Source organism: Manacus vitellinus, unplaced genomic scaffold, assembly GCF_001715985.3.
Source record: "Manacus vitellinus isolate BGI_N305 unplaced genomic scaffold, ASM171598v3 scaffold_34_pilon, whole genome shotgun sequence".
Taxonomy (NCBI): domain Eukaryota; kingdom Metazoa; phylum Chordata; class Aves; order Passeriformes; family Pipridae; genus Manacus; species Manacus vitellinus.
This window is the reverse complement of record NW_021940488.1, coordinates 6,075,831-6,100,592: the sequence shown is the minus strand read 5'-3', so window position 1 is coordinate 6,100,592 and position 24,762 is coordinate 6,075,831. Positions and strand designations below refer to the sequence as shown.

General features: G+C 41.0%; 1 protein-coding gene across 1 annotated transcript in view; it reads left to right on the top strand.

The window, feature by feature from the left end:
* Positions 1 to 24,762, top strand: part of CXADR (CXADR Ig-like cell adhesion molecule) — a 63,236-nt gene that overhangs the window by 3,327 nt on the left and 35,147 nt on the right. Inside the window, exon 3 of the mRNA XM_029961435.1 lies at positions 459 to 500. Within this exon, the coding sequence (XP_029817295.1) occupies positions 459 to 500 (42 nt within the window). The remainder of the gene's footprint in view (positions 1 to 458; positions 501 to 24,762) is intronic.

The window sequence follows — 24,762 nt, the reverse complement described above, 5'->3', positions numbered from 1 at the left end:
TAAAAATCCCTTCATCCCTCCCTCTCTAATCAAAAGAATGTTTTAGTAAGTATTTCTTTATTAACTGGATTAATTTATCCTGGCCTCTTTGCAAACTGCTGTGAGTACCATCACTGAAAACTAGATAAAAATATGAGGAATAGCTGTTTTATACTAGGACAAAAATGTTTGTTCACTTAGAATCATCTAAGGCAAAAAGACAAACGGGCAGAAGCATTTCTGATTTGTGCCTGGGCTTTTGATTAGAGGTTACTAAGCAACACTATCCTGATCTTAGCCCTGCATTCCTCCTTGGAAAGCAGTGTCTGTTACCACTCAGGTCAAAACTGGACTTATGTATACATTCAGCTGACATCAAAGGCATGCATGGGTGCAAAGAAAACAATGCTTTGGCTTCCTAACTTCCAAGACTTTAAACAATTACATTACCCATGTTTTGTTTCTGTTCATATTTGTAGCTTCTGATCAGATGTACAGGAACAAGAAGATGCTGGGAAAAGGTAGGCAATTCCATGATTTTCAGGGAGAGGTTAACCCAAATACATACTTTATTGAGCACTGTTTGGTTGGTGCAGCTATCACCCTGCCCAATATTGGCATGCATTTCGTTTCTGATTCAGAAGAGCAGCAGCTGTATTTCCCTCCTTTTGTGGTTCTTTATTGCCTGCTTCCTCCCATCCCATGCCCTGTAGTCTCTGCACTCCTTTTAGGATGCCATCCTCACCTGTTCCTCCCTCGGTGACAAGGCCTACTGGGTTATATCCTCATAGAAACACTAAAGAAATAATTACTTAGATGAATTATGATGAAATAACATGAGACTCACTCAGATGTTCTCCCTAAACACTCTTTTTCCAAGCAGTATTCCATCCCCTGAAGGATGCTGCTCTCAGCCACAGCTCACTAACCTGCCCTGAAGCTTAGGCAAAAAAAGCCCCTTAATCAGCACAGTAAGATACCCCTTTGGGATTTGGAAGAGCACAAAACAACTTCAGTGCAGACTGTCTTCTAGAGTTGTTCAGAAGCAAACATATTCCCACAGTTCATTGGGATCACACAGTAATTCATCTTAATGGAGTGAAAGAGCCACGGGATATATCCCCAGAAATCCCAGCAAGTGCTGACACAGTAACTCATGTAGGGCTTGTGGAGTGGCTGCCCTCACCAATTACATAAATTAACTCAGAAGAGACTGCTCACATATAGAGAAAATCCTCCCTGACCTGGTTTGCAAGGCCATTGAGATCATTCCTTAGGACCCACCTTTGCTAATAAACCTCTGTAAAATGAACTGCTGAGAAGAGGAGAGGAAGGTATTCTTTATCTGTTTGTGATAGCTTACAAATATCAATGTGTTCAGTATGACAGAGGTGGCTGTTAGTGAGTTCTCTTTCCTATGCCAAGTATGTGCTGGTAGTGACTTAAATAAAATATTTTGAATTCAAAAACATGTATGATCATTTCATAAAATTCTATTGCCATTAGTATAACAGCTCTTTGCAATTTAACTAAGAGAAAGCCTATAGGCTAGAAAAGTGGCCCCTCACTGCTAATAAACTGGGATTAAATGCACATGATTTAATTAACTCAATTTCATAAAGCTTCATTCTGGTTTCGCTTGTACAGCTTGCGTGCCAGAGAAACACACTGGCAGGCTCCCAAATAATAAACAAATACAGAATATTTCAAGGTTGGGCTTGTGCCACACCGGAGCAGGGACAGCCAAATCTGCAATAGAAATGTCTGCAAACTGCTGGAGGAGAAAAGCTGTGCCAGGACACACCCCTTTAAATAAAATCCCGGGGCTCACAGGTCCTACTACAGAGCACTGGATAGAGAGGTGGGAGAGGCGAAGAGAGTATTCAGCTGTCTGGGCAAAGAAAAAAACAGGACTTTTCAACAAATCTCTTATGTTCTTACACAGAAAATAAAGCTAATTTTCTTCTAATATTTGTCAACATATTTTTATTCATTTGCTTGTAATTCAACCTGAAGTATACATCTGACATGGAAAAATTAGGAACGGAAAAATCAGAGCTTGGATAGCTTAAATTTGGTAAAGTTAGAAACAACAATAATCAGGAATTTAGAGGATAGTTGTGAATAACCTTAACTAAAGTTATCACAACTGCTTCTACATATAACAACAATCTTCTTTGCTAGTTTTTTAGTAAAATGGTTTGAAAATTTTAAACACTGGTTTAATTAGGGAGGAAAAACTTTTAGATTGACTGTAGCTATACTTTCAGGTGAAAGTACATGAAGTGGTCTTTAGTTTTTGCTCTGAAAATAGCTATTCTGGTATAAGCCTCTTTTTATAGTAATTGTGAGTTCAGACTGGAAAGACGTGCTGTTTGAATTATGCTATATATAAATGTGCTAAATAGATATTGTACTAAATATACTATAACTGGAAAGATTTCACTATTTTAATTATACTGATGGACTTAAAGATTTGCATTTTTCTGGCACAAAAAGAGGATCAGCTTCCTACACACATTCCATGATGTCAGCTGAGTGACTTTGGTCTGATTGCAGCAAATGCAAGGTACTGCCTTGTGTTTAAAGCTACACCAAGTCATACCACTTCAGATTTACCATGGACTAAAAGCATTCATGTGGATTGTTTTCATGGCTCGCTTGGTCCACAGTAACTTGTTAAGCCCTGATGATTCAGTTATGAATTTGAGCTTGAAGGGAAACATTTCAGAGTACTGTGATAATGGTGCTGTAGCTGTGATATTATAAGGATATGTTTTACATTAACACAAGACCTAACAAAATAGCACTGTCATCTAGACTGGGCCTGCAAGAGAATATTAAACAGTAAGTACTAAATGATGCTCAAATAGATGAGGGCTCTCAAGAGAATCAGTACTGGTTAGGATACAGCTTATGACCAGCCTGGAATGCAGCCATGCTCCTTAATGCCCACGTGAATCTTTCACTTTAACCCAGAGAAAGATGATTTTTGGTTGAGGAAAGTGCCCTCATTTGGGAATGCACTTCAGCATGTACTTGAATTTCACTAAGAGCACTAGGATTCAAGTTTGAACTTAAAAGTAAACATATTGCCTACATGTTTTCCTGTATGGGGACACTGATTTAGGGGCTGAAAACCCTGCAAGTTAACCTCTTTTGAAAGCTACCAAGGTAGTGCTGAAGAAGGAAATTAACTTAAAACTTCAAAAGCTAAGGAAGTATTTGGGTCATTGTGTTTCAAGTTGAAAATTCTGATACTCAAAAGTGGAGAATGATGGCCAGATAACACAAGAATGACAGAAACCCGCTAATGTCAACAAAGATAAATCACCTCCGGACCAGGGAGGTGGGGGAGAAGGGGGGGGGATTGTCCGGAGGTAACCTAAGGCTAATTAGGAGGGTAAAAATCACACCCCTGGGAGGGGACTGTACATGCTGAGGTCAGACTGCTTTTGTATGGCGGACTACTCACTAATCAGAGCACATGCAGAAACGCATCGTTATATAATCGAAAGTTGACTAATTAACAAGTTACTGCGCAGCTACAAACTCTCCAAAGAGGGGTGTTAGCTTTGGGAACTATGGCCTAGCTCTCCTTTCTGCAGATTGCCATCAAAGGTTAGAAGGTGGGTCTCAGCTCTGTGTGCTTGTTGGATCCCATACACAGGACACAGACCTGTCCCCTCTTTGAGGGACAGCAAAGTGACAGCACAGAGATCTGTTCAACGACAATGCCATCACATGAATTAAAAACCCGAGGTAATTTTTGATAATACAGTTTGTTTGCTGTTTGTGGTATCTTTAAGCAGAGAACTGGATAAGTCTGATAAGCTGTTTAATTTTGGACTGGAGGAGCTGATGGGAGTGTAGTTTTGCCAGTGCTCTGAGAACCTCACTTTCCCTATTGAAACTCACATGGAAATTATCCTGGCTACTTCAGATGTGTAAGTAAATAGACATGGGAAGGGCAGTTCCAGGAGTCTGCTCAGTCTTCTTTTCAGAGTTGTAATGTACTAGGATGTGTTCACATGTAGGGTGAACATTTACAGTCAATTACACTCAATTTATTAGATTAGGTATGCAGAGGAATGGAATAATAGCAGAGTCATATGGCAGTGGAGGTTTACCATCTGTTATCTGCCTTTAGCAATGGACCAGTTCTCACTGCGGACAACAGAAAAAAGGAGTAATGAAAAAATAAATGGGATATATGCTTTTAAATTCCCAGCTGGGAATCTGACTCCAAATTCTCAATTTACAATAGCACCATTTTGTAAGCAAACTGAATTATTTTCCGATATTTTACAGCTGAAAAGGTTCGCTAGCAGGCTCTTATTAATTGCATTTAATAATCTTCTGTAAGAAGCCTGTGTAGAGTGTGCCACAGGGTACAGGCTGAGGGTATAGATCCAGATAATGCTATCGACAGCAGCAGAACTGTGCCGAGTTCATTTTGGCTTTGCAACTACTCATGTGCATTCACTGAGATTTTTGTATTAAAAACCATAACTGTGCATAAATACTAGCCCCAGAAACAGAGCTGAGGAGAAGACATACGTGACAAGAGACTCTCAAGCAGCATAAGTCAGGCATCTAAATCTGAAACTGGGGGATAAACCCTTCTATTCAGAAATCTCCTTCAGCTGTCAGCTGACAGGGGACCCTGCTGCCAGCCTGGGTGAGGTGAGCGTCCTCAAGAGCCAAAATGCTACTTCTGTGCAACCACAGGACATCATTCTTCAAAAAAGGTACAAGTTAGCCTGATGTCAAACCCACCAAAAAGCCTCACCTGCTTGTAGGAACCAGAAATATCTCCACACACGTTCCTAACAGCCATCTGTAGTGATGCTTTATTTCCACATTGTGGCTTTTTTTGTTTTTAAAACTTTGTAAATGAAATCTGCCTTCTCAAATCTCAGGCCTTTCTTTCTCTGTGCTGCAACGACCAAAGTTTGATTTATTTACAGAAACAATCAGTCCTGAGTAATTTTGTGAGAGCCTGTGAGACCTGTGACATAACAAAATAAACACAGCATTGGTATTGCTGCAGCTGCTTTGGGAGACTGACTTTCTGGGATCAGTTGATATCCCTTATATCCTTGCATATCACTTTGCTGGGGATTGGTATGGAATGGGGAGAAGTTATTTGCAAAATAGACCTTGACCTTTTCAGCAGCAAACAAATGCTGCTGGAGCAAGCAAAAAACCCACCATTTCTGGGAATTTTTAGAAGACGAGTTTTTGATTGGGATTGCATTTGCCATCTCATTTTCTACCATCACTGTTCCAAGAGCTTATAGATCCTCAAACTCAGTCTACCTACTGATAGCTCAAGTTTTCCAATTTCTGTTTCTAACCTCCATTAAAAACCCCAAATATTTAGAACTATGGACTCTCAAATTTTAAACAGCTGAAATAATACCATCCTTACACTTTAAAACTCTATCCTTGTAAAAAGGAAAAATAAGAAACACTATTTCAATCAAAAGAGATGCTTCATCCAGAAGAATGGATTTGAGGTGAAATATGTTGTAAATCTGTTTGACAAACTGAATGATACTAAAAGATTTTTCATTTCCCTTGCTTTTAACTTAGTAATCTCAATCCCATCTGTAAACAAAGATAAATTAGTTCCTCAAAACTAATCACAAGAGAATGAAATTCCTAGCAATACATCCATCTGCATGTTTGTGTGGACAAAATATAAAATTATATTATTTCACATGCACTTGTGATTTTTTTTCAAATTTTTGTGGGTGTTTTTGACCAAGTTCTTTTAGCATAATTTCAGAATGAAGATTAATTTGCTGTTGCATGAATATCATGGGAAGTTCTCAAACTGCCAAAAGCATCATTCCCTCAATTTAACATCATCATCATGAACATTGTGACAATTTGGTGATTTTGACATCTTTTTATGATAAAAAATGACTTGGGTTCAGGGACTTACTGACTTAATTTGCCCTTTTTTATCTGCTTTTCTACAGAAACAAGCCTTTTGTGGTCATACTTCCAATTTCTGTATGTCTCTACCTGTGTGTCCTCCCTGTTCCTCAGTAGCTGAGGACATGCTGGCCAATTTAACTTCACAGATACACACAGATGTCTCAAAAACAATGCATGTACTTTAAGTGTCATTATGAGGTAAAGAGACTCCAGTATTTACCTTCTGACACTGCTGTGTGAGCTCATACCTTACAGTGCACTCGAGTTTACCTGGAAAAGCTGAGAGGAGGCAGACAGACAAAGAGCAGGACCCTCCAGCAGCAGGAAAAGCACCCAAGTCAGTAACACACAGGACAAATATGCAGGAAAACAAGTTCCCCTAGCTGTGGTGCTCCTTGAGTGACCTCTAGGTGTACATGATGCTATTCTGGTCCCAGGAACACTGTCTAGAAACCAGTGCCTATCAAACAGGATTAAACACTGGACTATCTGGTCTGACCTTGCTTAGCTATTCTTTGGTGGCCATGGCCAGTGATCAGGTTTCCAGGGCAGAACTCTGCCATGGCACTTCCTTTCTATGTGGTTCTGTCCTGGACTTCCTCAAGTGGTTCTTGGGTCTTGCACAAAGTTTACTAGCTCATATAGTATAAATTCACCGGAGTAACCTGTAGAGAAGCAAGATTCAGGATGGGTACAGTTCCAGGCATGGAGAAAAGCATACAGCAATTGGCAGGACTTTTTTATGGACTTTCACAACTGCACATGCCCATGCTTGCCATGAGTTTGCCTGCTGCCTGCTTCCCCCACTCCTCCCCTTTTTGCCCGTGTCCGATTCTGGTTTGTCCCCCTGCTTGTCTCCACCCTATGTTCTGGCCCTTTCGGCTCCCGAGCTGAAAAAAAGAGTGTGTGCACGCCTGAATAAAGGATTCTGCTTGCACCCTTCCTCGTGTCCTGCCCCCTCCCCTCCTCCCTTCAGACTGCAACAGTAACCCAGCGGGTAATACCTGGAATTTACGTCCTTGAACTTGCTCTGATGGTGGGCTGAGGACAACAGCATGTATTATATTGTGTGTCTTTGTAGGCTGTTAAATCAATAAGCTGCTGGAGGGGAATCTTCCACATCATTTATAAATAATGGTGAGAGATGTGCTCTCAGCAGCACGGCTGTACATGCAAAGTGCCTCCATTGACTTCTGCACTGTTATACATTTTGCTGCATGATTAATTTAACTTGTTCCCTCTCATGAACTGACCACACCAAAGATTACTACTCTAACCAGAGACTCAGCTGTTGCAAAGAACTGTCAACCCAAATCAGCCTTTCTAATAGTTGGGAAACAAAAGAAATTATGAAAACCAAGAGGAGATGATATTAACATCAGATAGGTTCTGAACCACAGGCACCTACAGCAGACTGTTTAGGAACGTGCTCTCTGCTGATACAAAGTGTTCATTTGCACTCCTGCTGTTTCACAATACACAGGTTTCAAATCCGTCACAGGTCTCCTTCCCTAGCTTTGTACTTGAGTGTTGAACACTCAAAATGTCAAGTCCTGTACAACACACACACCTAAATTTCTGACCCTGGAATTTATTATTATAACATATTATGACCTATGACCTCTGGCAGAGCTTAACTCTGCTGAAAAGTCACCGTGGAGCTGATGCAAGAAAGGAAACATCAAAAGCATGGGTGTGGGCACATATACTGCAATATTACCTTAGCAGAGAATGAGAGAAGGAAGTATAGGTGATCACAAATAGCCAAAAGATCCTAGTCAGAATAATGAGCAAATTAGTGACAAAATAATATCAGACTTGCCAAATCCAAGAAAGTCTGAAACAATAACAATATATTCATGAATTACTCAGATGTTTTGGTGAATGGAGTATAGATAACAGATGAATGATAGAAGTATTTAACTGAAAGTTATCTAAGTACTTAAGTTTTATGGAGCAGTTTTTCCAAGTAAGAGGTTTTTTAAATGTGTCCATTTTTTCCCAATCCTATCACTACCAGCTGCTACTGCCCAGATTTGCTTATCTCCTGATTCTACTCAAAAACACTCAGCCATCACCTGAATTACTAATTGCTTTTTGCCTAATAAAGATTTCTAATTAATTGGAAACTGATAGACAAAACTGCTGAAAAAATTTAAGAATTCCTATGAAGTGTCTTACTAATTTTTTCTTATTGGTCATAGAATCATAGAATGGTTTGGGTTCTAAGGGACCATATGGATCACCTATTTCCAACCCCCTCCCATGGGCAGGGACACCTTTCACTAGACCAGGCTGCTCAGAGCCCCATCCAACCTGGCCTTGAACACTTCTAGGGATGGGGCAGCCACAGCTTCTCTGGGAAACCTGTTCCAGTGCCTCACTACACTTATAGTTAAGAATTTTTCCTAATGTCTAATCTAAACCTACTCTCTTGCAGTTTGAAGCCATTCTCCCTTGTCCTGTCACTAAGTGCCCTTGTAAATAGTCTCTCTCCTTCTTTCTTGTGGTCTCCCTTCAGGTACTGGCTGTGATTAGGTCATCCCAGTGCCTTCTCTTCTCCAGGCTAAATAGCCCCAGTTCTCTCAGCCTTTCCTCATAGGAGAGGTGCTCCATCCCTCTTCTACCCATTGATGAGTATATTGAATAAACTAAACCGAAACCTGGAGAACAAGTTGTGCTGTCAGCTCAGTGAGACAAATTCCTTTCCTTTGCACCTGAAGTTCAGTTGTGTGTTATTCCCACTTTTCTGACATGTTACAGAAGCTACACTGGGCATGTCCAAATGTCAGTCAGGAAGTTGGTATATTTTCTTAATATGAGCTGAATTCTTACCCTTCTGCTGAGTGGGAATTATCCAGGTTCTGGAACTCATGAAAAATGAGCTTCTGAGCAAAGATGATTTTGATTGGTGTGCAGCTAACTGGCAGTTTCAGCAATCTCTGCCCAAACATTACCTCTCATTTCCTCATAGCAAGTCCTTTTGTAATTGAAGTTACTTTGACAATAGAGAGCAAGGTTCCTTGTTGATCTAGTGACCAAATAAACCACAACAAACAAGGAACTGTGAAACACCACCAGCAGCAATCTCTCCTCCAGCATTTTTTTCCAACATTAAAAGACTGTTTTGTAGTGAAGTAAACAAGCCTGGAAGACTCTGTCATCTCATCACCTAATCCCTTTGTAGTCCTGCTTAAACGTGCAGAACCTGCAGACTGTAAGATCCTCACATGTTGAATGGCTGTTTTCCAGTATTTTCAAATATATCCCACAAAGAAGTAAAATATTCCTTGCTTAATAAGAGGTATTTACACAGAACTACTTGATGACTCAAGAGCACTCTCAATAGATAACCCCATGGATGATGTGTTGACACTACCCAATAAAGGTCCACATTCCTCTTGATCTGCTTTATGTTTTCTAATTTCTTCATCACAGTCAGTACCTTTGGCTGGCAGAACTAACACCAATAGCGCTGTGTTTCATCACTGTTTTTGACTCATAAAGGTTGTCTGGGAAAGTTTGTAAACATGAGAAATAACCTTTGGACATAAGGATCACATTACCAGTCTGACAAATCAAGGAAGTTCTTGCTGGGTTAGAATGAATAACAAAGGGCATAGAGGTATATTTAGAAAGTAAATTCATACATGTGATGAGTTACATACATTTCACAAGCAGTAACACTGAGAAGTTTGTGAAAGAACCAGTTCCCATAGGACTCCACCCACACAAAGGCAGCAAATAACCAAACACGTATGATGATGAAGCAGTTAAATGAAATTCAGGTATACACACCCAGCCTGGGTTACTTTCAGCATTTGTATGGTAATACATAACCTAAATGGGTTTATAGCACTGTGAAATATTAATCTAGCTAATAAGACTACTTCATAATTATTTTTGACAGGAGTATTTTCCAACGCAGCAGTTTACCAGAGTTTGGGAGACATGGGTGCACGGTGCACGTATGCAATATACTTAAGCTTTCTAGAGAAACACTCCATACAGTAGGAACGAAGTGCAAAATTTTTATTAATTTTAATTCCTTATGGCACCTCCTCCTCTGCCTCTTTCCTCTTTTGTTTTCTTCCTGTACATTTTGATTGCCGACCTCTTTTTACTTTTCCACGTTTTGCTTCTTTCTGCTCTTTCTGATGTTCTGGGCAGTACCGCCACAAAGAAGGAAAACAAAAAAGGGGAGTGAGGGGAGGAGAGGGGAAGGACAAAACACAGCCCTGGCTCTGCTCCTCTTATCTGGTGCTAATGATGCTGTAAAGAGCAAATGCCTGGAGTTCCTGTTACTGCGAGCAGCCCAGCTGCGTGGAAGAGGCTGATAGGAGCAGCCCCTCTTCTGATGATGCTTATTTTAGCAGAATCGCGGGAAGGCGTACCTGAGTGGGAAAGCCAACACAGCTCCTACCAATGACGGCGAGGGGCCCAAAATTGCTCTAGCAGACAAACCTTGAGTGACAGTCTGAAAAGCACGGTGATCCCCGTTAATACATGGTAAATAATGCGCGGCAGGTACAGCAGGAAGCGGCTGCATTTGTTAACCCTCAAGTCACGGCGCTGACCTCCTTTCCCCAGGATCGGGAGGAGGGACAGAGAGCTGATGGATGGTAATTAAGTGCCGGGTTACCCCTCATGTCCTTATTCTGGTCCGTTTTACTGTGACACGTGGTTGGGGTAACCGCTCAACCCGTGTATATTTATAAAAGCACACACAGCAGAGACAATAATTTTCCTTAAAATCAGCTAGGTCGTTAATGAATCGCTGAGGTAGGAACATCATTGCTTTCCCTGATCGGAAATCGGAATTCCCAGAAAGCCTCACATCTCATTGTCAGCACCAGAGGCAAACAGCGGCATTGTTATTCCATGGATTGCACCTTTTCAATGGCTGAATTGCCAGCCCGAGGCTGTGTCTGGGTGCGCAGGGGCAGGGGGGCGGGGGAGAAGGATTTGCCTCGAGTCCTTTGGTTTCAGGCAGTTCCATTTGTTTTCCTAGAGGATGATAGTGCTCTGGCAGGCCCTCGCAGGTTTTTGTCTGGCCAGCTCTATCTCTGTATATTGAGCTCCGTGTAGCCACTGCACGTTGAGCTCTCAACGAGTTGGTTTTGTTAATGTGCAAAAAAAAAAAAAAAAATCCAGGAAAAATCTGGAAAATTGCTTAATAAATTCACATGGTCAACATGAATATTTTATCTTCGTTCCGTTCTTCTTCTCCATCAAGCTGTTAGTTAGTAGCCCTTGTTGTGGTTTCTTTTGTTGTTGTGGTGGTGGGTTTTCTTTCTTTCTTCTTTTTTTTTTTTTTCTGAACGCTGCACAATGAAATGTGATTCAGAGTTCATTTTGCTAATCAGTCCTCCTTTGACCAAAAAGTGCTTTACGGAGGCTACATCCAGCTTGGTGGTATCAGATTTCAGTGTGAAAGTGCTACATTCCTGACTGCCCTGCATTCCCTTTGTGTTTGATTTTGCCTGGTAAAATAAATGGAATACTTAGAAAGACTAATCCCACTCAGAAGAAGAGGGGAAAAAAAAAAGACCAGGGGGGGAAAAATATAAGAAACAAGAATTTCAGCTATTTTTTTTTCATGCTGGATTCCACTTTTCCATCTACTATATTAATTTTCAGTCTTTTATTGATCCTGTCCTGCATTAATTTTTTTTCTACTTTTGATTTACTACAGGTTTGATTCTACTTCTTGACTTCTGGTTTTAGCTGAAGAAAGCATTTCTCTAGGTCTCTGAAATTCACAAAACCCATATATATATATATATATATATACACAAAACATAGGAAGACATGTAACTTTCACCTTTGACTTCTTGCTGTAGTTCATGAGAGAACTAGTTCATGCTGGAAACACTGCTTGAACCATTTGACAATCTTAAAAGCAATCTGGATTTATATGTTTATTTATCTGTGTTTCTTTTATAACACATATCTAAGGCCTGAATTTTTAGATATATCTTTTATTTTGAAAGCTCCTTTCCCCCTGCCTTTCTTCTTGTCTGTAATTGTCTTTTTCTGAAAGGTAATTTTTGAACGTAGGCACTTGAGGGGGAGGAGGATCATTTGCATCACTGTAGCTTTTTGTCTGAATGTAGTTACACTGGCACAAGATAGTATAATTAGTGTCACTATAAAGCGACAAAAATGTTGACTAATTCGTAGAAGAAAACGGACTTTAAAACAGTATTTGCTGTGAACTTCTGACATACATTTGAAAATCTGTTTTGTTTTGCATGCAGTAGGATATTTGTGTGACCTGTTTTGGTTTGGGGGTTTTTTTCCCCTTGGAAAGTTGGACTTCTTTTACATTTTTAAAGGCTATATTTTTATTATCTTCTTTTTCTTTGTTTCTGTATCTTATTTTTTCCTTAAATACCCTCACTCTCTTCAGAGTCACAATTAAGAACCTGAAAACCTTTAGAAAAGGGGTTGTTTAAATTAATTATTCTGAATATTATAATTTATTTTTTTTAAAGGGCTGCATTTCTAAGCATCCTTCCTGGTCTTTAAAAACTGAAGCTGGCATCTGTGTTGGCTTGAATTTAAATGGTCCCTGCAGGCTCTTTAACTCAAAGAGTTATTTTATTCATTTGGTTGTTTCTTATTTCTTCCCGTAGGGTAACTACAAACCTAGCTCTTGTATTTGTTTACTTGCCTCACTTTATTAAAAGATTATGTCTTCACCAGCGCTTATGAATTTATTAGTGCCTACAATGCACTCAAATTGTTGAACAGTTTGCCTTTATCACTCTATTTTGCCTGAAGCATTTTGTGCTTTGATTGTTCCCCATGTACCAACAATAAGCTCCCTGAATGGAGAAGTGTACCGAGTTTGCTGAGCAGAGGATGTAGGGAAGTGTCAAACATTATTTGTCGAGCTTTACTTGCTCCTATTAATATATCCTTCATTTGTATCGCCTGAGGTCAGCATTTCCAAACACAAGAGATTATAACTGGGTACCTTAGCTCCACATCTGTTAAAACATGTTACTGACACTTTGTTTAATGGGGACAAACCCGTCTCTCAGGCTGTGTTTCCTCCCGTCCTCTCCATAGTTCCCCCTGTGCTCAGACCTGTGTCCTCCTCCTCAGAGCAATGGAAGGACACGCTTTGTTCCCAAGCCGAGCCCTAAAAACCTCCTCGTTCATCTGCCCCCTTCCCTCTTGCTGTTTGCTTCTCCCAATGTCCAGCAGCTCGTTGTCCCAGCAGGTTTTTGAGGGTTTGTTTTGGGACCAATCTGCCAGAAAAGACCAGAGCTAAACAAGAGGGAGACGTGGTGCAGGGTGAGACGAGAGTGGCCTGGAGTGTTTCTTCAGCATCACTGAGCTGCACCTTCAGTCCTGAAGAGAACCTCCAAAGAGTAAAGTCTGTCTCTTGTAGAATATCTTCCTGAATACTATGCCTGTAGTTGTAGTGGCAGGAGAGGGGGAGAATGGGTGGGATAACCATCGCTGGGAATGTTGGAAATCCTGAGGCAAGCCTTTGCTGTGTTCCTTCAGCCTGCCCTCTGCCAGGGCTGTCCTCAGCTGGTGGCAGGACATCCACATGGGCAGCTCTTTCCACCCAGGAAGTTTCACAGGGTCATAGCACGTGTCCAATGAATATAAAACAAGTGTCAAAATCTCCTAGTCCCTGTTTCCAGCCTGATCAGCCTTTGATGTTTATAACATGGCTGGGTTCTGCTCAGCTCTAAGGTACTTGATAATTGTATAACCATTAACGAATATAGGAGATGAGATAAGCAGTGGAAATATAAAGGTCAGCATCTGGCTCAACCTGTTTCCTCTCTGGCAAAAAAGAATAGCATTTGGGGGTTTTCGTTGGGTTTGTTTTTTTTAGTAAATATATATCTCATCTGTGATATTGAAAAAAAGAAACCGAAAAAGAAAAAAAAGAGGTTTATATTTGTGCCAGAGTGGGCAGGTTTGAAGCATTTCTGGTGGACTATAATACTGGAAGTATTTCTTTGACTATATCCTGAGGAAAAAAAAAAATCTTTCTTCTGCAGAAAGGTAACAGTGCCTGTGGCAGCAACAGATTGTTACCAGGGGCAGTGGAGGAACTGAAGGTTGGTGAGAGTAACTGCTGTGTGCTGGAACATGCAAAATATTGTAATATTCAAAACAGGCCACCCAGTTTCCATTTTTATGTGAGCAAAGAGAGCAGAACACAATAGGAGTAAATATACCTGAATATGAATTGGTGAGGGGAAGATTGCATGGTGTTCACTTTAAACCCATCCATATAAACCATATAAGTCCATCAAAACACCAGGGTTGTTTTGGCTGTCTGAAGAGACACTAATCACTTCTAAAATGCTCTGAGAAGTATATACCTACAGAGAAAGGCAATTGATTTTATTAGAAGAAAGTGTAAGGCATCTGGAAAGGATCTCACAAGGCAGAGGTGGCACAAAGCCTTATTCTGGTCCTGAGGGCACCATGAGAGTCTTCACAGCTCAAGACACACTTGAGGTTCAATTTATTCTTGGTCTTCAACTAGTGGCAAATTGCATCTGCATTTTAAATAATTGTTGTGGAACTTCAAGGTAAGGTTTTAAATTGCAAAATGTTTGCTTCTTATGTTACAGCAAAATGTTGTAGACAAGCTGCTGTCATCACTTTTTCCCCCAGTTCAGCAGATGCAATCTTGTTTTCTAAATTCTAGCATTAACACATCGTTCTTCCAGCCTCATCACTTTGACCATAACAATTTTTTTCTCACCATGTCATAAGTACTACTTGGTTTGGTCCCGTGCTTGTTGACATTTACCCTGTCTATATTTTCTCCCACCTTTTCAATCTGTTCACCGTCTTGGTGTCACCTGCTTTTTCAGGTGGCATCATCTTTTATTGCACATAACATCTTTCTTCTTTCTCTTTTGATCATCAGTGGTATCAAAGGACACCTCCCCATCCCCCCCCCAAAAAAAGAAGTAAAGCCACGAAGTAATTTATTCTACATCCTTGTTTAAGCCTCTCTCTCACAGAAAACATCACTTTGCAACCAAGTAGGCAGTTAGGTGTTATTACTCATATCATAACCATCTCCTTCTGTCTGTTTCATACTCACTTTAAAGGTACTTAGTATTTCTTCTCACTAGACATCTTTCAATTTTTTGCATACATTGCCTAAATTACAAGTACCTTGGGTTGTTTTTACGTTTGGCTTTTTAAAAAAAAAAAAAGGTATTCTCCATTTGTAGGGAGAAGTGTATTCTCCACAGTTCTAGTCAAGACTCTTAATATCAGGATGTAGTTCTGATTTGTCTGTGCTGCTAAAGGACAGTGTGTACAAAATAGCTTCAGGCCAGTTAAAGCAAATTATTAACATTTGCTTACCAAAAAGAAAGGGTTGGTTTACAGAGCATCCTGCCCTAATCACTCTGCTAAGATACCCCCTCCCCAGCTTCCAGCCACCAATAGTTACAACAAGCAGAAAACAAGTAGAAAACAAGAAGAAGACAGGTGACCCTCTTCTGGTCACTTCTGTTCATCCTGAAGCTGATGAGATGAAAGAACTTTGATTTTGCAGATTTCTAAAGAGGAATAGAGCAGCTGAGGTGTGGATACACTTGCTGATTTTCTGTTTCTGCTGTTGGAATATTAATCTCCAAGAGAGGGAAAAGAAAAACAATTAGAATAGTACCATCTTAAGTGACAGATAAAGATATAATAGAAGGCTACACCATTAAGAAGGGCCTATTATGAAATAAAGCCACACTTAAAATTAATCATGTTTGACCTGGTATGAGGTTACAATGACAGGTCAATTATCATTGGAGTAATGTTACTTTGTGGTAAAATTAAAATGCCATATCTCCACACAGAATTTATCTTGAATAGTTTATCTAGTTGGGTTCATGACAAGAGTTTAATTGCACACCTTTAGGAGTGCTAAAAGGAAACATGAATTTCAGAGAACAGAGTAGACACTTTACTCAGGACACATATCAACACTTTGTTATGCATACTTAGTGTACCTGATGAAACAGAGCATGACTCATAATGGGAGCCTTTAGACCCCACTGTAGCAAAACCAGACAGTAGTATATATCATTCTGATAGTCTTTAATAGCAGATAATAGAATCATTAAGGTTGGAAAAGACCTCTAAGATCATCAAGTACAACCATCAACTCAGCACCACCACCATGTTCACCACTAAACCACGTTCTTAAGTACCATATCCACATGTTTTTTGAACATTTTCAGGGATGGTGACTCCACCACTTCCCTGCATGCTATCCAGTTCCAGTGGTTGATAACCCTTTTTGTGGAGAAACTTTTCCTAATGTCCAATCTAAACCTCCCCTCATGACACTTGAGGCCATTTCCTCTTGTCCTGTTGTTTGTTTTACCTGGAAGAAGAGACCAGCTCTTTTCAGGGAGTTGTAGAGAGCAATAAGGTCCCTCCATGAGGCTCCTTTTTTCCAGGCTAAACACCCTCAGCTCCCTCAGCAGTTCCTCATCAGACCTGTGCTCCAGACCCTTCCCCAGCTCCGTTGCCTGTCTCTGAACATGCTCCAGCCCCTCAATGCCTTTCTTGCAGTGAGTGGCCCAGAACTGAACACAGGATTCAAGGTGCAGCCTCACCAGTGCTGAGTACAGGGGGACAGTGACAATCATTTTAGCTGATGTAATAATTCCAGACACATGGTCTGGTCTTCCTCTCAGAAAGGATTGTCCTAGGCTGATGCTGCCAGGAATGCATCTGTTGATCCTCATGTGCATACTCACACACATGCTCACAGCCCGTCCTCAGATGCACTGAGTAATTCAGGCACTCATTCAGCAAATGGGCACAGACAGTGGCTGCCAACAGCAGGGCTGTGTCACCTGAGCCACCCCAAGCTGCTGCCTGGGGACTGATAGGAAGCCACACCTTGCTAGGGGAAGCTCTGACCACTCTGAGCCCTGTGGGAACTGGGCTCTTCATTCCAGTGGTGCCAGGACTTCTCCTGCAGCCTGTGTTTAGGTGAAGTATCAGTAACCACCATCAAAATGTGCCCAGCTGATATAAAAGTTTGCTGCTGCAGCTGAAAGAGGCAGGCTCCAACCCTCATCTGTCCTGGGCTGACGATCCTTCTTCTCCTCCTAAATTGTGGGATTTGCTGGATCCCACCTCCCCAGCGGCCGCAAGGCACTGAACACTGCCCAAGCACAACGGAGTAGCAGGGAGCAGTGAGAGTGCAGGGGAAGGGAAGGGCCAGGACTACTGCTTTTCATGTCACTGCAGACCCAGCCTTTACCACCCTGTACTGTAAACAGATCTCTGAACTTCCAGGGAGAAGTCATAAAATGCATTAAACTGTCCCACGGAGCAGACATTACAGCTCCTGTAATGTTCCTGGCACTTCAGTATTTCCTGTATGAGGGGTAGAACAAAGTGTTTTGCCTAGTGCAAGTTATTGATTTTAATTTTTCATACTGTCCCTTTCAGATAAGCCAATATTTACTCATACAATTATTCATACGAAGCAAATGGGGAACAGAGAGATGAAGCAAATTGTCCAGAGATTTCAACAGACAGCAAAACTAAGGTTCTGGCTGTCCTGCCTCTCCACTCTCCTCCCCTGTGTCAGGCCACTTAGCTTTGAACTCCTGAATACATTTTGCTCATCCTTCTGGAGCATTTCACTAATTGATGAAAGATTAAAGTATAATTCAGGATGACATTCATCACTGAAATCTGACTTAACAAGAGGCAATAAGCTCAAAGCATGGAAAAAAGGGGGAAAACGCTTTTGGAAAAAAAACGAAGTACATAATTTGAAAAGTAGTTTCATTTCTTGGTAGAGGACTACTCGCAGAATGTCCCCAGATACACCACAACTCTGCAGTAAGCACCACATGCAATAAGCAGTGGCACTGTTCTAGTTTTCCATTAGGTTAACAGTGCTAGACTTCCAGCTGGGTGCTACTTCTCCTGGGCAAATACTTTTCACAGGCTCTCTGGGAAGCCATTTCAAACAGGTTTCGTGGTAAATAGTTACGCAAGAGGTTACAAAGGTTGTTATCAGTTAAAATATGTATCCCTTACACTGTCAGCATTTTTTTCCTGAGCTAATGTAATTACAAGGCACTATTGAAACCGACCCAACCTGTTTATAGAGTAGGAAGGAAAATTACATAACCGTACCTAAAAAACTCAAAACAAACAACAAAAAACCCCAAACCAAACAAAAAAAATCCCAAAACAAAACAAAAACCCCCACACTACACCAACAACTAGAAATGCATCCAAGTCAATCTGGAACATAAACTGGAACGCTCCCTTATGACAGGACACTGTTTAAATGCACTGGGTAGGGAAGAAAAATCTCAACAAAGGACACCTACGAGAGGGCTTCTCTTTGGGTCAGCGAGCAACATCCACTGCTATCTCAAGCACCCACACCAAACACTCCCTTCCAGAAACTGGAAAAGTTCTGCACTGAAACTTGTTAGATCTTTATTTTTAGATCTCCATGGGGGAAGGCTCCTCCGGAACATCCAGCATGGACAATCAGAAATATTAGAAAATATATCAGAAAAACATGTGGATTCCCCGGGGCCAAGGTCCCTGCCGTACCCAGTGGGTGTGGCTGTAATGAGGGAAGCAATGAAGGGCAAAGGCTGGTTTCTGTCACGTTTGCCAGTGCAGCAGCCAGGGGGACCTGTTCTGAGGGTACATGATCAGTACCCAGGGTAAGGGAAGTGGGGGACAACCTAATGGGAGTGGAAGGAATATGAGGCCAACAGTATGGCTATTTTACTACCACAGTATTTTACTACTACAACTACTTTACTACTACAACAGAGCCAAAAGTATGACTACTTTTACTATTTTACTGCTATTTAGGCAGTCATATCCATTCTTTTCACTGCGCAGAATCCCCTTGATACGCAGCGTTATTTAGAGCAGGGACATCTGTAAGTGACACACAACAGCAATTTCAGTATTCTCAAGCTCTGAGGCGCTGCTAGACAGAATTTTGTGACTTTAGGGATTCCCATAGTATATCATGCATACACATCCACCTAGGATAAAATGGTATTTAAGAAATGGAAAGTGGAGGGGCAAAGTTGAAGGCTAAGCAGAAGAGTGTATGGAAATTAAGATAACAAGGAGGAGGTGGCATCCATCTCAGAAAGGGCTAGGAAACATGATTATGCAGTGCTGCCAACCAAAAACTTATGAGTAAATTCTTTTTCCACACATCCCCAAATACTGAGGCTGCATTAAAAAACAATCTTCTTGAAAAAAATAAAGTCAAGAATATTTATATTTGGGTTGGTTTTGTGATTTCCACATGTCTTTTTTGCAGTCCATCAACTGCAAACAGGTTCTGATATTTGTTAATTTTTAATGAAAGTTCTGTTTTTCATGGCAGTAGAAGCTGATGGTTTAGAAGACTGAGCGGCACAAGGTTTCAAACAAATTGGAGAATTATCATTCTTCAGTGACCTCATGTATAGAGACAACAGGTATTCAATGGAAGAACTGGTCAGAATCTCTGTAACTGGGGGCCCCAACATACAGATCCTCAGTGTTAATAACTATTTTGCTGGAAAAAAACAGAAATTAACACTGAGATGCCTTTGAAGAGCTCATCTGTAAGAACTGTTGTAGTTACCCTAAAACACTTAAACTGTGACAAGCAGGTTTTACAGCCCTGAGGTAACCATCCAGGCTTCCCTGGGGAAGGGGAGTGTCAGACACCCACGCAAGAAACATGACAGAAAGGAGCCAGCTGAGCACAGAGTGTCTCACACTGGTGAAGAGTGAAAGGTGAAGTGTGGGACAAGGAGTGAAGTGTAGGCATCTAAGCTACTGACTCCCCAGAATAGCTGATGGACCTGAAATGGCACCTACCTACCTGTTCTTGAGCTCTACACAGTGGTAACACAGCTATTAGTGCAAATACTGTATAGCAGGTTTGTGCCCTCCAGGATACAGACTGTCCCTTGTACCTCCCTTGTACCTTCAAAATATGCTTCAGGCTTGGTATGTAAGGGTAGTTTCTGCAGATTATAGAGAATCTTGCCTCAGGGGTTCGGAGATTACATCTCAGGAAAGGGCTTTGAGCAGCTTGTTAGTGACTGGGCAATGTCAGCAGTGCCAACCAGGAGAAACTTGGCTGCTTAGCAGGACAGTGGCAGCTGAGTAGCAGTTCGGAAAATGTCATTGGTGTCTTAAGTGGTAGATACAGACACCAAAGAGGCTGGTAAGTGCTAAAGCACCATCTTTAAATGCCTTGCACAAACAAAATAATCTAAGAGTTCATAATGCTGTCCAAGACACCATCAGCTACTAGTTCTGCACTATTAAAACTGGCTTTATTGTGGGATTAAGTACGAAAGTCCATTGCCTTTGGCATATCTGTGATTTTCTTCCTGTTCAACTGTACTCCCTGAAGGGTTCCTTCCAGCAGAAGGGGAGCTAAAAGGAAACTGGAGATGGACAGGCTCTTCATCAGGAACTGTAGTGATAGAAGGAGTGATGGGTTCAAACTGCAAATCTTCAGATCAGCTGCTAAAGACGCACTTCCTCATCACATCTATTTCTCCTTCTAAGGGAAGATTTCTTCAATAGAGCTGTCACTGTGGTGAAAAACAGTTTGCAACAGGACAGGTCTGTGTTGTTTATTGTATTAATGTTCCAGCCAACAGACATTGCACTTTTACTGTCATGAGCGTATACAATGAAATACATAACTAACAAAAGATGTGTAGCACCCATATTTCTATAAAAACGAATCACACCATGTACTCCTCCTCTGGATTTCAAACAAACCACATCTAGTTTATATTGTATGGATTTTGCTTTCCTTTCACCACATAAATATAAAACTCTACATTTGGGTCAACTCTAACCACCATTGGTAGGGGAACTGCTCTTCCTTCTTTCCTCTTTCTGCTGTTTCTGCATTAAAATGATGTAAACATGCAAGTAGCCCCTGAGAGAAAATTATTCCAGGCAAATTATATATCTAAGATTTAATATCACAGGGAGACAAAGGTGTAAATTGCTGCCCTTTTAAAACGTCTCTGCTAAAAATTGTCTCTCCAAAAAGAGGAGCATGGCAAGGTGTGAATTTTACCCTGAGAGCAACTGTCACTTGATTGAGGTGCTAAATGTGAAAGCTGTTATTTTAACTCTGAATAAACCATCTCTGAAAAACATTAACCCAAATTAAAGACAATTAAACGTCAGCTATTGTTGGATAAATTTTCCTTTAATTCTTATTTTTCCTGGTAATGGATTGTGTTTAGTTATCATTATAAAAAGGTTGTAAGTGCATGAAAGCTTAATTGGAAGCGGCCCAAGGTTGTTAAAGAAAAGGCAGAACCTGGTCATCCCATCACCCCAGGGGTGCAGATCCGTGACTCCTCCAAGGCATCACCGGGATGCGCTCCGTGAGGAAGCTGAGGTGGTGGTGGGTGATGGAAGAGGGTGGTGACCCCTCACTGGACCTGTCCCAGTGGGGAGGCTGGAAGGCTTCTCTCAGCAGTTGGATGCTGCTCCGGGCTCTGCCAGCTGAGACACAACGTGAGAGCCCGCACTCCAAGCTTTATTATGAAATACTTAGGGCTCTGTAACTTTGCATTCTGAAAGATCCTTTGTTGTAATCTCCCCAAGGTGATGAGACCTTAATGTGGGCTATCTCTTGACTTTGGCAGTTATTTTCAGCATATCAGCCTGACTCGCCCTGGGCTGGGTTAACTAGTGCTGATAAGGACAGATAGCACCAAAAAGCTTAGTACAACAAGTGCCTGTTCCTCACATCAGGGCACGGATGCCAGTATAAGCAATGCCAAAATTATTTTGGGAAAAAATGGGTGCACAAGCTAGACCTTCCCCTTCACACCGCTCTAGATGTGGTGCCAACTTAAACCGATCCCAGCTGATTCACAGTCCTGCCCTTTCCCTGCCACCCAGACCTCATTTGTTTGGTTTTCTTTTTTTTCTTTTTTTTTTTTTTTAATGCCAGCTGGCACTCAGGCAAATAAGCAGGAAAACAGTTCAGGGAGCTCAGCCGGCTGAAAACAAAAGGTCTTCATCTTCGGCCAGCCTGGCTTCCCAAACTATCTCATCTGCTGGTGCCCCGAGCTCCAGTGCCAGCACAAGTACACACGTGGGAGTTTTGGGTTTGGGGGGAGCAGGACTGTGGCACCCCCAATTTAAATGACCAAACTCCAGGTGGATACACATGAAACATCAACATCCTGCAACTGCTGAACAGAAATGGTCTCTCCTACCCACTCCCCCTCTCCTGGCCAAATAAACCCGTGTCCTCCCTTGTACTGACTCTGACCTGAATTAAAGAGTAAAGCAGTGGAGTTTGCTGATCCAGAAGAAGATGTGTCCCAGAAAAAAACTGCAATGATTCCCTCCTAGTAGAATTCCAGACCCAAAGTAGAATTCCAGACCCAAAGAACTAAGGATAAGTGTTTACTCTTTCTCTTTATCTTCCCTATTTTTTTCTCTCATCCTTCTTGTGTTGTTATCCATATTAGGAACTGTAACAGTCCTGTGGGGAATTTTCTCTCGGGAATTGTAGTGTCTGACCACAGTAGCTCCTTCCCATACAGGACAGGAACTGGAATACAAAATCAGCCTGTTTCCCTTTGCATTTTCAGGAATGCAAATTCTTCAACAACTGAGGTTGGTAGATAATTTCTCTTAAAAAAGTAGAGGCAAGTTGCAGAGCTATGCAAACCATTTTATTCAGGTTCTGAAAAGTTTAATTCTGGATATATCAAACAGTCCCACCACACCATTTTGTAAATTCATTATAAAATTAGTTCTGAATTTGGGCTTTTCGTTTAAAAAATAAGCAAAAATTTAGAAAATATTATATTGATTTTATGTTTTATTTCAGGATATCTATAAGTTTAGGCTGAGACTGATGTAGGGCTAGTACTGAAGTTTTTCTTAATATTAAATATTCTATATAATTATTCATTTGCAAACCATGGGTCTGGATTTCAAACCTCTGCTCTGGTGGATATATTTTCCCTGTTGGCTGGATTCTGCCTTTTTTGGGCTTGATCCAATATGCTGGCACTAGTAGAAATCAGTTCATAAAGTTTTGAGCCTGACCTTTCCTTTTGTGAGTGGTCATTTTCACAGTTATCTCTTTCCCTCTTTGTGTTCAGTGTTCCAGGAAGTATAGGTCACTCAAAATCTACAGAGTGTCACATCCTTTAATAAATCTGGTGGCTTTATGTCTTTTTAGCTGGACCAGTGTTTGTAGTGTGGAAGAAGGGATTTTTTTTTTGCTTTTTAAAAATAGTTATTAAACACTGTACTCTTCATTTGCAGGAGTGTGAACAATTTTCAGGAGTGTGAACATGACTGCATCAGTGTTGCTTTTGATTTAAATGAGCCCAGGAATAGTCTGTCTAGGCTAGACAAAATGTGGAGCTCACGTCTTCTAGATGCAGTACAGTATTAATTTTAATTACTAGCTAGGAATTATTTCACAGGAGGGTGAGCATCTCCATTCTAATGACGAATCATTTTCTCTTTCTGTAATGACTGTGATTGCCTCATTATACTTTCCATGGTATATAATTTCTGTGTTGACACAAGTGGATGTACAGCAAAAAACCTCACTCATCCAGTCAGCCTGGGATACTCGAGTCAGATTACTCTTTAAAGCACAAGTCTGCAGCACATACAAAATAAGAGAAGCAAACAAATTCTTAATACCCCTACTTTGAGGTTCTAGTTCCTTTAGCTTCAGATTACATTAATATTTTTTTTCCCTCATAGGAGGGAAGGGTAGTTCTGTTCTGTTGTTAAATGAAATGCTTGAAATCCTCCAAATTAAAATTCTGTGCTTTATGTACGGTATCCAGCATCTTATTGGATAGATTTGTTTTTAAAAGGAGATCTAACAGACACTGTGAATTGTCATGTCCTTACAAGATGTAAGCACTACTTATCTGAGCCTTCATGGAACACAATGAATTTGCCCTACTTATCAAAAACCTAATTCTGAGCTGGCAGGTAAAAGCTGCTGCTTTACTGAGAGAAACCAACCATTTTGAAAGACGTCACTGCACATTCATATATTCACAATTCCAGCAGAAATGGAGACACTGCTGATGTCATCACTAGGAATCCTTTATTGAAAGAAAAGTATAGCACCTCCTTTTTAGCTAAGTGTTCTGGAGAAAACCCCATGAGTATATGATATCCACTTAATCCAATGTTTTCGACAAGGCCAGAAAAAAACTTCGTTTTAAACCCTTATCTTGTACATATGGAGCATAATCAGATAAAAATGTATTTGAACTTTATTTGTTATGGACATAACAAAAAAAATAAAGAAAACCCAGTAACACCTTTCAAAATTTGTTTGGAATGCAAATCTGGACTGCACAGCTTTTGCATTTATGTAAATATTTGGTTGTGGGTACTTCTTAATATAGACAGAGCATGGACCTAATGAAGCACATGATACCAACATAACTTAGCCCTTTGTAAGTGTTGGAAACACATTTATGTCAGTGAACAGCTGTGCTATTGCAGTATATAGTAATATATGCATGGCAATAAATTCACGGAGAATAAACCTCGTCAAGTCGTCTTTGTCCTCTGATAAACACAACTGATGCTTTGGCTGTGCGTGGAGCGCAAACCGTGGTTTTTTCGGGGATCTGCTGGGGCTGCCAAGCCCCATTTGCACCCTTTCCGCAAACCCTCTCGCCTCCCTTTTGTCTCCCTTTCGCCAGCTTTCCGCAATTCCAGATCTTTCAGTGGAAAGGCGTGTGCGCCGCACAAGGGGAGCGCAAGGCGCTCGCACAGAGGCGTTGCCAT